General features: G+C 36.0%; 2 protein-coding genes and 1 non-coding gene across 3 annotated transcripts; 1 reads left to right on the top strand and 2 right to left on the bottom strand.

The window, feature by feature from the left end:
* Positions 1-1,911: 1,911 nt before the first annotated feature.
* On the bottom strand, positions 1,912-4,286 carry LOC111450062 (ninja-family protein AFP1). Its single transcript, XM_023090209.1, has 2 exons — positions 3,264-4,286; positions 1,912-2,575 (listed from the first exon to the last, which is right to left on the bottom strand). The coding sequence occupies exons 1-2, from the start codon at positions 3,967-3,969 to the stop codon at positions 2,184-2,186; spliced, it is 1,098 nt and encodes a 365-aa protein (XP_022945977.1). The 5' UTR covers positions 3,970-4,286; the 3' UTR covers positions 1,912-2,183.
* Positions 4,287-6,233: 1,947 nt separating this feature from the next.
* On the bottom strand, positions 6,234-6,305 carry TRNAT-CGU. The gene has a single exon. It is a non-coding gene; the product is annotated as a tRNA-Thr (tRNA).
* Positions 6,306-7,306: 1,001 nt separating this feature from the next.
* LOC111449364 (tyrosine-protein kinase Abl) lies at positions 7,307-17,008 on the top strand. The gene is made up of 18 exons (XM_023089225.1): positions 7,307-8,308; positions 8,487-8,575; positions 8,665-8,772; positions 8,915-9,022; positions 9,288-9,378; positions 9,577-9,629; positions 9,945-10,007; positions 11,022-11,066; positions 11,231-11,266; positions 12,019-12,074; positions 12,756-12,837; positions 13,280-13,411; positions 13,538-13,667; positions 14,618-14,768; positions 14,943-15,099; positions 15,808-16,008; positions 16,093-16,178; positions 16,760-17,008. Exons 1-18 carry the CDS (start codon positions 7,465-7,467, stop codon positions 16,857-16,859), a joined length of 2,532 nt encoding a protein of 843 aa, XP_022944993.1. The 5' UTR covers positions 7,307-7,464; the 3' UTR covers positions 16,860-17,008.
* The last annotated feature ends 382 nt before the right edge of the window (positions 17,009-17,390 follow it).

Genomic DNA, 17,390 nt, shown 5'->3' with positions numbered 1-17,390 from the left:
TTAAGCCTACCACTAGCAAATATTGTCCTCTTTGGGCTTTCACTTTCGAACTTCCTCTCAAAGTTTTTCCACACCCTTATAAAGGGTGTTTCGTTGTCCTCCCCAACTGGTGTGGGATCTCACCATATTAACAATGTAAAATGCGTCTAATAAGTACCTTTTCTTTCACATCCTTAACTTTCTCTTCGTGAATTTCGTATAGAGCATTTTGTATATCTTTACCAATTCTATGAGGTCGATGTTTCTTTGTCAGATCACAATTATCTGGCAACTTCGTTACTATGGTCAAAAGAAAGTATGTATAAGCATCGAATTAACCATTATCCAATATCTGCAGTTTGGCCGATGAGGAGGTGCAGGGTGGATCTGTGGCTGTGGATGCTAAAAAGAAACATCAAAATACTCAAAGCACTGCTGTCTCTTTAAAATCAACAGCAAAGTCTCGACTTCCCTGCTGTTCATGTTCTTCTTGTTGCAAATGGAGTTGCTGTTCATATTCTTCTATTTGCAAATGGCCGAGTTGCTGTTCATGTTCTTCTATCTGCAAATGGACTTTCTGTTCATGTTCTTGTTGCAAATTGAGTTTCTGTTCATGTTCTTGTCGCAAATGGAGTTTCTGTTCATGTTCTTGTCGCAAATGGAGTTGCTGTTCATCTTCTTGTTGCAAATGGGGTTGCTCTTCATCTTCTTGTTGCAAATGGGGTTGCTCTTCATCTTCTTGTTGCAAATGGGGCTTCTCTTCATCTTCTTGTTGCAAATGGGGTTGCTCTTCATCTTCTTGTTGCAAATGGGGTTGCTCTTCATCTTCTTGTTGCAAATGGGGCTGCTCTTCATGCTCCTGTTGCAAATGGGGTTGCCCTTCATGTTCATGTCGCAAATGGGATTGCTGTTCATGTTCTTCTTGTTGCAAACGGGATTGCTGTTCATGTTCTTCTTGTTGCCAATGGAGTTTTTGGTCACGTTCTTGCAGCGGATGGAACTGTTGTTCATGTTCTAGTTTCTCATGCAGCTGCTTTAGTTGTCGTTTTCGTCGTTGTTGTCATTTTCGTCGATGTTGTCATTTTCGTCGATGTTGTCATTTTCATGGTTGCTGTCATTATTATCCTTCTTATCATATTTGTCGTTGTTGTTGAAAAGACACTGTCGTTGAATCTTCCCTTGACATAGGTGTTTAGAAAGAGAGTGAGTCATAAATGTAACATGTTACCCTCCTGCAAACTGAATCCTCAAGGGTTCAGACAATATCATACTTTGCAGCTTTAGTTATTTAATCACTATTTGGTAGGCAATAACATTAAGTCTTAGCCTCTTCTACTTCATATCTGTTCTCTTACCAATCAACCTATTAGTATGTCTATTCGATTCGATTTCGTTACAAGTTTGAAACCCTACGTTTAATGTAGGATTTGCATTCTAGATAGGCGTTGTTCGATTAGTAGTATCAAATTGGTAGGTTTTCTCAATTCAATATGGTATTTTGTGCATGGTTTAAGTGAAAATCAATACACGTTCAGAGAGTTGTACACGAGGTTGGTAAAGCATTCACCTGTTGATTCTAATCAACCTATCGAGAGACTCAAAACTCTCCCATAATGTTTCGAGAAGCTTTTGGACCCGAGCAAAAAGGGGGAGAAAAAAGTAACGACAAGAGGGAATGGGATAAAATATTGATATCGTATCTTCTTTTTGCTAAATCACCAAGTTACAAAATGACCCGTCTCCCTCCACGAGCTATGCTCTTATCAACAACCTATGAAAAGATTGACTACTATGTTGACAAGAATTCCATCATTTGACACTTGTTGATTCTACATCGACCTATCGAAAGACTGAAAACTCTCCCACAATGTTTCGAGAAGCTTTTAGACCTAATAAAAAGGGGGAAGAAAAGAGCAACAACGAGAGGTAACGAGATAGAATATTAATGTTGTATCTTCTTCTTTGAAAATCACTAAGTTACAAAGTGACTCGTCTCCCTCCACGAGCAATGCTCTTATCGACAACCTATAAAAAAATCGACAATTATGTTGACAAGAATTCCATGGTTTGACGATCAACGTAACTCGTGAAAATACGATCAATAAAAATCTCCGTTTTAAAAATCTCTTTCAAGACATAACTCACTCTACAAGGTAAGAACCTTAAAAACAAAGGATATCTCCAAGTTTCCTATTTGATGGGGTTCACAAAGAAGGGCCAGAATTGGGATTGACAACTATGTGTCTTAGCGGATGAGCCACATTCTTCCCACCAGCATGCTTCACAAACTCCGCCGGTGACAGAAACTTCCCATGGCATACACACATTATCCTCACTTCCTCCCCTTTCCCATACTTGTAAAGTATCCCTTCCACCCTTCTCCCACCAGGCCCATCCCCTATTGTGAACACACATGGCATGTCTTCCATCGACGTCGTTCCCGTTTCTCTTCCCCGGTTCTCGCTCGGGTTTCTTGTTTCCGCTTTCGAACTGCCCGATGGGTTCTCACACGCCTTATTCGATCCTACGGAACCTGCAGCCTCTGGATTGCCTTGTTCTTGTGACGAGCTTCTCGCTTCACCGTAATTGCTTGTTCCTGCAAGATGATGAACAAATTATGCAAATAGCTCTCTAATGAGACTTCTTATCCCTTCATTTTCATCTCGGTTGAAAACCGACCGTCGAAATGGGGTAGAAGAACGAAACAAGAAGCTCTAGCTTAAGGAATCAACGGATGGTTTGTGATATCCCATGTCGGTTGGGGAGGTGAACGCAACACCCTTTATAAGGTGTGGAAACCTCTCCCTAGCAGATGCGTTTTAGAAATCTTGAGGAGAAGCCCGAAAGGGAAAGCCCAAAGAAGACAATATCTATTAGCGGTGGACCTGGGCCATTACAGGAGAAAACGAACAGCAAAAACTGACGGAACAATTTCCAGACAGTTCCAATACACCATACATGAACTCGGGCGTACAAAGAGCATTTCGATTAAACGTAATGCTGATAACAATCACTGATTAAAGGGATGTTCAGAAATCTAACAGTGTTTCGTTCGACGTTTCCGCTCGCAATCTCATAGACTGTGCGATCCAAGATGAAATGATAGCTTCAATCAGCCATGGTATTTGCCAGTTTATATCACAGAATGTGCTTTGTTTTGTGTATGACTATGATCTAAGAGTACTTTTCAGATTACTAATTGCAAGCTATCATGAACTATGGCTATACGCTCTCATAAAATTATGTTAATACCATATGACATTAGAAGGTGAAGAATGAGCTACCTTGGATGTGTTTGCTGTCCAATTCAGACATTCCCGACGAGCTTCCGCCCTGCGATTCAGCGGAACACTGAGACGCGGGCTGTCGGACAACCGGTAAGCCACCGCCACCGCCACCACCACCACCCAGAGTTCCGCCAACATGACGGGCGGCTGCAGCCCATGTAGGCAACCCAAACGGTGGCACCACCGTCGACACACCAGCACAAGGCCTTTTCTCTCGCAAATTCAATACAGTAAGACCATCAATTCCTCGCCTCTCTTCTTCAATCCCAATACCATCCTTACTCCTCTGTTTCTCAAACCGCCTCCTCTTCGCCTCCATTCGCCTCAATGTCTGCAACGCCTTCCTCTTCCTCCACTCCTCCTCCGTCTCCGGCGGAAGAGACGCCGTCCGAATCAGCGCCGGGTAAGACACCGCCGCCGGAACAGAGCCCTCGTCGTCTCTCAAAAGCGGTATCGTCCCGACAACCGACGACGACCGAATAAGCTTGGAATTTTTATCAACCCCAAATCGACCCCCAAGTGAAAGCCCAAGATTGAGCTCAATCTCCCCTGCTTCTTCTTCATCTTCTTCATTAAAACCCCCAAGTTTAGCCTCACGTGAATCGCTACACAAAAATCTCTGCAATAGATCTGTTGGGTACTTCTCGATTTGCAGAGGAACCCTCTCCAATCCTCTACTTCCTGCTTCGTTTGCTTCGCCCATTTTTCACTTCAAAACAGAGGAAATCAAAATGTTTATGACCCATCACGATCTCCTCCAGCAAAACCCATCAAGAACAGAGCAAGATGATGAACAAAAAACAAATGGGTCAACAAAAAAACTCAAGAACACATAGAACACATCAAAATATAATCTCAGATCACATTCCCACGTAAATTAAAGATTAAAAACAAGGGAAAGAAGTAAACGCTTTTCAATCTCCAAGAAATTGTTCCTCAAAGAAAAAATTGGGGAAAAAATCAAATGAACAGTATTGTAAAAGAACTCCGACAAAGTTGAACAGAGAAAGAAGAAGGAAGAAGGAAGAAGGAAAAAACAATTAAGAAAGAGAGCGGAAAAATAATTATGAAATACCGAAAATACCCTCCAGGGTAGAAAAATGCCTGCAGGAGACAAGTGGCATCCTCAGTTGTGGTAATTCGACACGTGGCGAGATCTGACACAAAAGAAAATTCCTCTTTTTTTAAAAACCCGCCGCTTTTGTGTCTTTTGGCGTGCCTATCAAAATAAATTTCCGTTTGAGACACGTGTCGGAAAGGTAACGGCTAATCTTAATTTGCCACGTATTGGTCAAATTAAAAAGTCTTGGCTATTCGACACGTGGGCTTATGGATTTGGGAATCGAAACGGTGTTTGGTTTCTCCTCGGCAATCTCTCTGCGTCTCTCCCGTAGACAACGTGGATAACGTTTTTAACTCCGAAACACGGTCAAATGAGATACCCCACAAGTCAACGAGTAATGGAGCGTAGAATCGGCGAGGAGAGCCCGGGAAACAGGGGCCCACGTGAGGCAAGTTGCAGGGGGTGTTTTTTTTTTTTTTTCTTTTTTAAATTGGCCAGTTGGAGGGAGTGGGGCCCGCGAATGATGCTGAATGAAGGGACACGTGTCGAGATGGGCAAGGTTTGGAAATGCTTTATGGCGTGTCAATCATCAAGTTGTTGAATGCGACGGCTCGGCTGTTCCTTGCCAATTCGCCGATACTAAAGCACGCCGTTCTGTCGGAAAATAATTAGATATCCCAAATATTCCCTTTTATTTTCTTTCTTAAATAATAAATTACTTTTAATTTTCTTTTACTAGAGTTTATCTACACCATATTTCGATCCTCTTTTTCATTAATCCACGATCGCAACGATTTAATTGTAAGAGCAAAGCTCGTCGAACTAAGTAATGTCTCCCGAGCCAGGTAGAGTCTGCTTGAAGAAGTTAGAGGTTTCTTCTATTCTCTTAACCCGAACGAGGTAGAACCCGCCGGGAGAAGTTAAAGGTTTCTTTTATTCTCTTATTCAATAAATAGCTTTTATGGTTCGATAAAAGATTCTTAATACTATTTATGTGAATTTTAATAAATCATGGAGAATAATTTTAACATTTAAAGTAATATAGACTATTTTTTTTTACAGAGACCAAATCTACAGTTTATTGCAGTAAATTTAAGTTTTATATCAGCATGAAGTTATAATTTTTACCCTATTTATTGTATTTGAAAAAAATATATTTTTTTTCTATATCTAATAAATAATTTGGATAAACAAGTGATAAATTTTGATTAAAAACGTAGAAATAAATTACTGGCTCGAAGAAAAAATTACATAAGCTTTAATTATTAGATTTAACACAGACAAGTATGTATTAACTTTCCAAATATGATAACTTTATTTTTGCATGTTTATAATTTGGTTTTATTAAGATATTTATTTATTTTAGCCTTTAATTATTTTTAATCACGATTAAAATTCAGAAAATTACAAATTAACTCACAAACCAATAGAACATGTGTTTTAGACGTCTCTCAAATTTTAGAAGTATTTTAAAAGTACGAATTTTAATTTATTTGATAATTATTTAATTTTTTTAATTAAGCTTATATAGCTTAGAAATATTTATTTTCGTGCTGTAATTAAAATTCAAATAAGATTAAAAAAAATGACATTTTGTTTATTATCCATTGTTTGAAAATATTTTCCAATTTTAATAGGAAAAAAAAAAGTTAAAAAGTTGTTTGTTTTTAGAATTTAGTTAAAGAACTCAATATATATATATATATATTTAATTTAAGAAATATGGAAATAAATTATAAGAAATTATATTAAGATAAATTATTCATATGTTATGATTTTAAATAAAGATTAATTTTTTTATTTTGTTTACAAATTATCGATATATTGTTATTTAATAGAAAATCAATGAACCGAAAAAGCAAAGAAATCTTTGGAAACGCAGAAGAAAAAGAAGGATAAAAAAAAGCTCCCGGCGAGGATCGAACTCGCGACCTTTCGCTTACGAAGCGAACGCACTACCACTATGCTACGGAAGCACTTGTTATAATGCGAAAAAAAGTAAATATATATTAAATAAAATTCAAAAGGAAAAAAATTAAAAAATTCATATAATTTTCTTTTTCGCTCATTATAGACCGTGTAACATTTTTTTAAAAATATTCCTAAAATTTCATCTTATTTAATAAACTTCAAAATTTTAAATTATAAACTGTGTAACTTTTTTTAAAAAATATTCCTATTTTAGTTAAAAATATAAGTCAATCTACGATAGCTCAGTTCATGGGAGGTAGGTAGAAAAAAATATATAACTTTTTCATCCGAGTCATGCGATGAAATTATAACACATCTTTTTATCACACTCGGTTGCTTGAATACAACTTGATCCAAAATATATTGATAACTTCAAATTGTAACTCGGTTGGATTGATCAAATTTTTTGGCTTATGCAAGTTTTTTTTGTCACTTCAGTTGTGTGAACGCATCTCCAAAAAAATTTACAAATTATTTTCTTTTCTTCATTTTCCTTATCCGAAATTTTTGTTTTTTTATTAATTTTTTTTGAAAATTAATTAACTATATATAAAATAATAATTATAATGAACAAAAATAATTAAAAATGTCTCAATTCATTTTCCTTATAGGAAATTTTTGTTTTTTTATTAATTTTTTTAAAAAATTAATTAACTATATATAAAATAATAATTATAATGAACAAGAATAATTAAAAATGTCTCAATTCATTTTTGAAATTTTTGTTTTTTATTAATTTTTTTAAAAAAATTAATTAACTATATATAAAATAATAATTATAATGAATAAGAATAAGTAAAAATGTCTCAAGTCATACTAATGTTCAAAGCTTCATAGGAAAAAGAATTAAAAGGAGTTTTTAAAAAAACAATAATTAAATGGAAAAACCGTATTATTGTTAAAAAATAAAAAATAAAAAATAAAAAACAAAAAACGTGTTGGATTGGATGTGGCAGCCCATTGGAGGTTTGAGACAAAGGCTTTGGGAGGCAGCCCATTTCGTGTCGACGATGTGCTCACCAGCTCACGGGCACTGGCGCCTTCGGCTTCGCTCCAAAATTTCTGTAAATCTGTAAACGACGGACCCAGAAGAACCAGCTGCAAGTGTCAGACATTCGGTTGCAGTTATGGCCTTCTAGCTTCCACTCTCTCGATCACTTCCCAATGGATCCCCCACCCTCCTACCGCAGTCGCAGACTCACCAACAAACCTCAGCTATACTCCACAGTTGTCATCCATTCCAATTCTGATTCAGACGCCGACAACAAACCTTCCGATCGGAGACTTCAGCGCCGACGAAGACCGCCGAGCGAAGGTCAAGACCTATACGCCACAATGGTCTATAAGGACGTTGATAAGGGCCACGAGGATGAGGACGACGATGATTCGTCTCTCCCACCTCTCCTCAAACGTCTTCCAAAGGATTTCGGGGGTGGAGCCCCAATTGACTACAACGACGACGAAGATTTTGGATTTGATCACGATACTGAAGATTTTGGTACGGTGATCGTCAAAACGGGAAGGAGTCGCCCTCTTAATCGTTCTTTGTCTTCATCAGTTTCGGCGAAGCCTCGAAGTTCGGCGTTGCCTTCCGTGAACTTTCAGACGGGGAGCTCCGGGACGAGATCAGGCGGTAGAGATGGTAGCGAGGATGGCGATGTGAGCGAGGAAGATGATGGTGATGGGTATTCGACGTTCGTGGTGAAGCCTTCGGCGAGGTCGCGGAACAGAGAATCTGTTAGTGACACCATTCTTCGAAGGAGCGTTGCTAGTCGTAGTGATACCAGGGATGGAGGCGGAGGACTTGAGGGGTCCACGTTGGGCAGAGCGGTGGCGAGCATGCAAGGAATGGGAGACTTAGGGTTTGGGAAGCAGAGGAAGGGGACTGGATCGCCGAAGAGTGAGGAAGGCGGTGGTCGGATGCGCAGTAAGGTATCCACGAGTTCAATTCCTGAAAGCATCACCAGGGAAGATCCAAATACCAAGTATGAATTGCTCAACGAACTCGGTAAGCTATTTGCTTATACGTTCAATATGAAATTCGTTGTCAATGAGATGCAATCTTATAAGATAGTTTTCTTACATGAAGATTTCTTGTGCTTTCAAATGGCATCAAATGCAAAATCATGTCAGTAGTTATTTCTGGCGGCGCTGGAAATCATAAACTCACGTTGATTCTTTTGCAGGAAAGGGGTCCTATGGGGCTGTTTATAAAGCAAGAGATATTAAGACCTCTGAGCTTGTTGCTATCAAGGTCATTTCTTTGTGTGAAGGGGTATGTATGGTTTCCAATTCCACCCTCATTTGTTTAGCCATTGATCTGTGAATTTTTGTAGAGAGAATTTACTTTGAGTTCTTCTATAGGAGGAAGGATATGAAGAAATTCGTGGTGAAATCGAGATGTTGCAGCAGTGCAGTCATCCAAACGTTGTCCGCTATCTTGGGAGCTACCAAGGAGAGGAGTATCTATGGGTAGAACAAATTAGCTGATGTTAAAAACTTACGAAACTATTTCCATGAGTTAGATTGAGCGTACATTAGTTTATCACGTGAATATACGTCTCTGTATCATCCTGTTATCTTTTCAGATTTACAAGTCTTTATTTCTTGGCAGATAGTAATGGAGTACTGTGGGGGTGGCAGTGTTGCTGACTTGATGAATGTTACTGAAGAAGCACTAGAGGAATATCAGATAGCATATATCTGTAGGGAGGCATTGAAGGTATAAGATTCTCAACAAGTTGGCTGCTTTCAAGCTTTCTTCATCCCGAAAAATGTGGACTCTTAGTACTATGGATCGGAGTACTAGTATCCTTTTGCTTGTGTTTGTATTAGGAAAAAACTTGCTTGGCTTTCTCAAATGAAGGTCTCTTGGAGAAAATCATTCTGATACAATAAAAATTAAATTAAATTTCTCGTCAGTCATACGTTCGTCTTTAAGTTCTTCTCTTGTATTTAGATGGCCTAATTGATTAACTTTATTGTAGGGCCTCACTTATCTTCATTCGATTTTCAAAGTACATAGAGATATCAAGGGCGGCAATATTTTGTTAACCGAACAAGGAGATGTCAAGTTGGGTGAGTACACTACTCTTCTTGTATGTAGAGGAGATAGAATTACATTCCTTTTATCGTATAGGGGATTAAACCGAAGCTCTATTTTTGTAGTTAGGACTTGGTAGACAAAGAAATCATTTTCTTTCTTTGCTTGCATCTTTTTTTGTAATAACAAACTGATCAGATGTCCTACAATGATGTTAAAAAAAATGCTTGCAGGTGATTTTGGAGTTGCAGCCCAGCTAACTAGGACCATGTCAAAGCGCAATACAGTATGTCAACTGCTATAATGAGTAAAAAACATCATGTTGAGAAAAACATACTTGATATTCAAAATTTGCTAATAGATTAATCTTCAAGGCCGTAACTAGATGGCTTTCCTTTCCCTGATGTGTTTTCTGTCCACTTGTGTTTTGCCAATGTTTTAAAAAGCACCCCCAGTGAGTACCTCACTTGAAGCAAGGAGCCCAAAATGGTTCATCGTGGCACATGCACCTGTCATGGCTTTGATTCTAGTTTTGGAGATTTTAAAAATAGTAAATCTTGATATTTGGTCGTCATTTCTTGTGAACTTCTATACATTTCAGTTCATTGGCACTCCCCATTGGATGGCTCCAGAAGTTATTCAGGAAAGTCGATACGATGGGAAGGTAATCAAATGCAGATTAATATTGTTATCTTATTGGTATATCCCTTCTACGACATTTAAATTATGAATGATTTGGGAAAGAGGTTCTAAACCTGTGAATGCATTTATATTTTGCGATTTAATTTTGGACTTGAAAAAAGAAGAAGAAAAGAAAAAAGAAGCATGCAGCTCAAGTGTGGATGAAGTGTTGGAGAGAAATATTTTATTGGTGATTGGATTTGACTTGATTTGATAATTGTTGAAGTATTGGAAGTTCCAGTTTTCTATTACAAAGTTGCAATATTTATGGATGCATTTTTGTCATTGATTTAGGGCATGCATTTTTTCTGTGCTTTTAGACAAAGTTTTTGATAGGCATAGCATGCATATTAATCAGGATACGGTGTAACTACATGTCTGAATATCTAAATTGGATCTTGCATTAATCTTAGTGAAGCTGAACAAGCTTAAAGAAAGAAAGAATTTAGTGGAGAATTGCCGAAACTTTCGTAGGAAGTCTGATAATGTGAAGTTCGAGTGAACTTATTTAGTCTTGGAAATTCCTGATATATGCACAATAAAGCGTCGATGATATTTAATGATATATAATATCTTATTAAATTGACAACCTTTTGTGACTGGTATATGTATCTCAATTTCATATATAAAAAAAAAAGAAAAAAAAAAAAAAAAAAGGAGATATATAATGTTAATTGACCACTGTAATCTTTTGTAGCACTACTTACTTTTGAGATGCAGAATAATTGAAAAAAAAAAAATATGGCATTGAAATATCAGTGGCGTTGTGCAGAACTTTATTGTACCTACTGAAAAGCAGTCGAGATTTCTATTTTCTATAGTTTTTTAAAACGAAGGTATCTGTTAAAAGAGAAGCATCTACAATTGTATCATATGTAGTGATCAAGTGGCTAGGCTATGTTGTTCTGTCATTGTATGATATATGGTTTTTTTTTGTGTGACATTTACAGTTGCAGCCACCTTAATTCTTTTTGCAATAATTTTGTTTTATTTTCAGGTGGATGTGTGGGCTCTTGGTGTTTCTGCTATCGAAATGGCTGAGGTAAGGATCTCACCTTATGAAATCAGCTCTTAAGTTTTCTTAATCTTTAAAAAAAAAAAAAAAAAAAAAAGATTTTCTGCTGATGCTGTTCCAATTTATTTGGGATTTGAAGTATCCTGGTGATAGTTCTTGACATCCAGCAATAATTTTGTAATTGATTTCAGGGACTTCCTCCAAGATCAGCCGTGCATCCAATGAGGGTTAGTTTGAAATTTTGAAGCATTAGAAACTCCATAAATGAAATTGTTTCTTTCTTTGAGTGAGAATTTCCATCTTCTAAATCTTAGTCATATTGAGTAGTAGTGCTGCTTCATCTTTGGGTAACTGGGTTTTCTGTTTGCAATGAATTGCATATGAAATCGATACTATTTGTAGTTGGATTCTTAGTGCCCATTTGTTAGTTGTTATGATTTTTTAAAATAATTTTGTTCAAGTAACCATGAGTGTTTGGGCCCACTTGTGGGCACACCTCGGCTGATCTCACAAAACAACGACTTGACCCTATAACGTTTGGTTGTCAAAGAAATATGTAGGATATTAAATCCTAGGTAGGTGACCGCCATGAATGGAACCTATATCTAAAACCTTTATTATGCTAATTGCCCTTATCTACCCTAGGCTAACCCATGAATTTTTATCAACAATTTTTTTTAAAACTTTTAAAATCATTTTCAAATTAACCAAAATTTAGAAACTAAAAAGTTATTTTCAAGAGCTTGTTTTTTTTTTTTTTTTTTTAAATAAAATTTGGCTAAATATTCAAAATGTTTTTTAAAATGGTGAAAAATGGATAAAAGAGACTATGAGGAAACAATAACAATTGTTAAACTTAGAAGACTAGAAATGAAATATTTATCAAGGTGCCCTTAAATTTTGGATTTGATTCTGTTCCTTTTACCATATTTAATGCTATTCCTGGATTTTTTATGCGGAATTTTCTCATGCGTAACAGGTTTTATTCATGATATCTATTGAGCCAGCTCCAATGCTTGAAGACAAAGAAAAATGGTTTGCTTAATTTTTCTTCCACCATTTGTTCTTCAGTTATAATTCTTTTGAACTTTAACTTGATTGTTATTATCTACTAGAGTCATTTACTTTTTATTTTATTTTATTATTATTATATTTTTATTTTGATTGTAAGGTCCATTAAAGTTGATTATTTTGATTGTAAGGTCCATTAAAGTTGATTGTCTCAATATGTATGTATATATGTTGATTGTAAGGTCCATTAAAATTTTATTTCTCATAAAAACAATTACTTGCCTAATTTCTATCATTGATTGGAAGTGTTTTTTTGTAATCCAATTGGATAGGATCTCTCCTTTTGTAATTGCATCTCATCAATTAAATGTTACTACGTTTCCTGTAAAAAAAAAAAAAAGAAAGGAAAATTACTTGCCTAATTTTTTATCCAAATGCGTTCACAGCTTGATGTGCATCACTTATTTGTTATGGCGTTTAAGTTGGTATGGATGGCATGCTATTTTGTTCATTATTTAACTTGGACTATGTTCACTGTTCATCTGATATGAGCAAAATTGTTCAAAATTTTCAAGTGCTGTAAATTATTGTTCTGAATTGATCTCTAGTATTATAAGCAAAGTTCGTTGGCTTTTTTGTTTTAACTTTTCCTTGTGATACTCGACTATATCAGTGTATTATACCATGTGGTGTATCCTTCTTCAGGTCCTTGTTGTTCCACGATTTTGTTGCAAAGTGTCTGACAAAAGATCCCCGTTCACGTCCTGCTGCTTCTGAGATGTTGAAGGTAATGCATGTCAATTTTGTGTCCCAAATAAATTAGGATATGTTCCACGAGCTAATTTCATTCACAATTCACATGCATTTCTATTATATTTTTTTTGGGATAAAAAACTAATATGTTAATGAACAAATGTCACAAAAAGAAGATGAATTGCCCATCCGACCATGTGGAACTTCTGCTATTTAAACAGCTAAGTTGATTATTATAATTCTCAAATAAGAACTGTGTCGATTTTTTTAATGTTTTGTTATGCGGTTTTTTTAAATAAGAAACAAGTTTTTGGCATTGCGGTTTTTTTAAATAAAAATAACCCATGCAATGTAGACAATAACATGAGTTATTTTTATTATCTCCAATGGGTTTTGTGTATTTAGTTGAAATATCTAGGTAATGTTTCTCGTATTCTATTTCACTTTGAAAACTAGTTTTTATTTTGCATGCACAGCACAAATTCATTGAGAAATGCAGATGTGGCGCATCAGCAATGTTGCCGAAGATTGAAAAGGCAAGGAAAATCAGGACTTTGTTGATGGCTCAGCAAGCTCGTAGTGTTCCTCCAGATGCATCAGGAGATGGTGTAAGGGCTCAAATTTCACTGTATCTAACCTCTCTTAACTCTCCTTTCACCTCTTGCTTGCTAAATGTGCATGCGTAAGAGGTGGTCTAGAATTTCATCTTTCTATAATAATTTTATTTGAAACAGACTATAGTAGCTGCAAAGTTGAATCAAAACTATGGAGATACTGTTCCTTCAAAACCTCAGAATGTTGGACTTCAGGTAGCAAATGAAATGTCATGGAGGAAGCAAGAGCAATCGGGTGTAGAAGCCGAAGGTATGCAAATTATGGCATGTGCTTCAATAAAGTCAATGAGACTGCTATTATTTTTTTTTCCATGGTTGAAGTTTTGATTGGTGTGTCACTTCGATATTATAATTTTATGAGTTCAAAAGCTCATTGAAACTTATAAGCTTACCATTTATTGTTTCTTGTAACATCCTTATCCCCGGTCTGGGGCTTTTCTCTCCTCTCTTCTGCATTTTCTTACTTTAGTGAAATAGCTTCTTATTAAAAAAAAGTGTTTTTTTTTTTCATTAATGCAGTGCTGACGGAACTTTATGAAAATGGTTTTTTTTTTTTTTTTCACGAGTTAATAATTTCTGTAAACTTGCATTGATAAATTAGTGCGTCTGAAATTTGCAATTTAAGTTCATTAATTGCGCCTGAAGCTTCTTTAGCTGGTGTTTTCGGATATTAGGTAATGTGGATGTCATTCCAACTACACCAACACTAACAATAGGTGGGGTCTTTTAATTATTATTATTATTTTATTTCTCTCACGAGATGGCAATGGGATTTACAGAACTATTGGTATTTTCTTAATGTTTTACTGCTCTTTAGATAAAATAGTTTTGCTTGTGAATAATTGTTTCATGTTGTTTCCTTCCTTTTGATTCAATGTTTATTCACTGTTGGTCCACTCAAATTTCAATCTGATTGAGATCTAGTAAGAAACATTTTAAGACATTAAACTTCTTGTAACTTCCATATTTTTCTTTTCAAAGATGATTCAAAAAAAAAAAAAAAAAAGTATGAGATTCTGAAAATTAATCTTTACTTTGTTGTTATTCGTTACTTAATTTCAAGATAAATAGTGGATCAATCTGACCAAGTTAGGTCTATGAACACTTGTGAAAAAAGTTCTCAAATGATTGAATTTGTCCCAACAACATAGGCATTTGATTTTATCAGCAACATCTAATATATGCATGTCTATTGTACAGGTACTTTTGGCACTATGATAGTCCATGATGGAGATGAAAATGATAAGGTGGCCTCTCGACTGGATACTGGCAATGCTGTAGCACCAACTGGTCCTTCAAGCAATGAGAGTCAATCCGTTGGGGTAACTGGAGTAAAAATTGTGGACTCTAGGTAAGTTCTCCTGGTCTTGCTGATGTGTTGTATTTTCTTTCAACTGGTCCATCATTTCTCGTTGGTGTAACTGGAGTCAAGATTGTTGCATTATCATTTTTATCTCATAATTACATATCAAAATCACACTACCTCCGTATCATTTGAGATCTAATTTCTGTAAATCTTCTATAGTGTGGTGGATCGTACGGGAGGTATTGCTAGTAATAATCTTGATGGAAAATTAGATCCTGCCATTCCTGCATCTTCCCCCTCATTTTTGGGTATTCATGAGCTTAGCACGTTGGAAAATGAATCTGTCAGCCGGAAATCTTTTGCTTTGCAGGATAAGGTAACTTTAAGTTTCAAGCGCGGTTTTTTAACATGATAGTGGCAATAAATGTATATTGAATAGGGCTTAAATGGAAACGTCAGAATGTAAAACCCTGTTCAAATAAACTTGTAAACCCCTGTTTAATTGATATCATCAACAAACCCTTTCCAAATTATTATATGTTTATGATATCATTCTTACCGATAATGATGAGGTTGGACCAAATAGTTTCAAGAAAAAACTAGCAAATGAAAGCCAAATCATAGACAAATTTGTCTATTTTGAAGTATTTCTTAGGGATGAAAATTTTCAGGTAAAAAATGGATAGGGTATCCTTGTCAATCAAAGGAAATATACTACTGATTTGCTTGAAGAAACAAATTTGGTTGTAGGATAACAAGAACTCCAATTGAACCAAATTCTATGTTGTAATTTTTGTGTTATTTTTTCCTTCTATGGATTAGGTCTTTTCTTCTACTTGAAAGGTTTCTTGTACCTATTAGAAGTGAGAATAGACCATTATTCTATTTAATAGAAATTGATTTAGAAGTATTGTACCACTACCACCCATGGTACTTTTTTAATAACACTTCTTGGGAAACATATCACGAGCCTTGATTTATCACATATCAACTGATCGTATTTCGGTTGTTTAATCTTTTCCTCATTCATTTCTTAGGATTCTTCTTTCTGAAGATTGATTAGATAGGCCTTTTTCCTTTGCAGCTTTGGTCCATTTATGCAGCGGGTAACACTGTACCCATTCCATTCTTGAGAGCTACTGATATATCCCCCATTGCTTTGTTATCTGACAATGTCCTCGGAGGCATGCAACAAGATAACAGGGGGACTGTTGCAGTGGAAACGCTTCAGGAACTCTTCACCGGTGATGGACAATCAAAGAAGGGTCGCAGGGGACAAAATGAGGTTTCTCTCTTCTTGCTCTGATTCCTTATATTCGTCTCTTCTGAACTGCTAGAACATTTGTTCTGTTAATTTTTTGCACTGCAGATGCCCCTTCCATCCAGTGTTTATCAAAGACTTACTTCAAGTCCGACCCTATTGAATCTTGCCCAGGCTCTAGCTTACCACAGAATGTATGTCATCTTATCTTATTTTTCTACTTTACAAGCATAAACTTGAAGCATAACCTATATAAGTTGGTCTGGTCTCCTAATAAATGGCGCACTCAAAAATACCTTGCATGAACACTTGCTGAGATCTCACATTGGTCGGAGAGGAGAACGAAACATTCTTTATAAAGGTGTGGAAACCTCTCCCTAGTAGACGCGTTTTAAAAACCTTGATGGAAAATCCAAAAGGAAAAGCCTAAAGAAGACAGTATCCGTTAGCGGTGGGCTTGGGCTGTTATACTCTCCCTCGCCATTTTTGTTCCCTTTAGTTTTTTCACATCGGTTCTTGTGCATGGATTTACATTTGATACTCTTGGGTGTCAACATTTCTCCTCCTATGACGAATGGTTGAAGTAAAATACATCGTTTTCGTTTCTTATACTGGTTTTCTACTACGGTTGCCATATATGTGACCTTATCTTAGATGCCTTACTCTTAAGGTTTCAAGTCACTGGTCAGCTTAGAAATAAAACAATCCTCATCTGGCGTCACCACATTTCTACCTCCCTGTTGATAACTTTAGAGGGGAACTGAATTCGTTGCAGGTGTTATGAAGATATGCCGCTTCAGGAGCTGCAGGCGACTCAAGAACAACAAACCATCCAAAATCTTTGTGATACACTTAGAACTATCCTTCGATTGTAGGTAGTCATAAAGAGTGAATATGGCAACCTTGTTCACCTGCGCTCTTGTTAAGTTTTACCTCTCGCTTCCTTCAAAATGTATTAAAACTTACTCTTTTTACCATGCATTTGCTTAATTTAATCCAGTGATTATTATGCTGTCCTGTGTTACCATATTGCTTTTATGCTTATAGCTTTGTTGAAATTTATGGATATATATTTGTTTATGCTTTTTAAAGTTTAAGATTCAGTGGGTATTATTTTCTTTTTTAAATTTAAGGATTAAAGTTATAATTTATTCTTCATTTACGAGCAATATTGGAGAATAGATTCACCTTACTGCAATTTTTAGGCTATTAAAATTATTTCATAATTTAGTTTTTAAACTTCTTCCAATTCAATTCGATCTATTCGTTCGTCGAGCTATTTATTCGATCACAGACATTTTTGGAACACTTCTAACAAAGGGACAAATAGTCAATTTTGAAAGAACTTATTATCGACCTCGATTCATATAAGGGGAAGAACTTGCATCAGTATGACTTTGATTTGA

This window comes from Cucurbita moschata, unplaced genomic scaffold (genome assembly GCF_002738365.1).
Source record: "Cucurbita moschata cultivar Rifu unplaced genomic scaffold, Cmos_1.0 Cmo_Scf00011, whole genome shotgun sequence".
Taxonomy (NCBI): Eukaryota; Viridiplantae; Streptophyta; class Magnoliopsida; order Cucurbitales; family Cucurbitaceae; genus Cucurbita; species Cucurbita moschata.
Note: the sequence above shows the minus strand (reverse complement) of the source record. Positions and strands in the feature narration are given on the sequence as shown.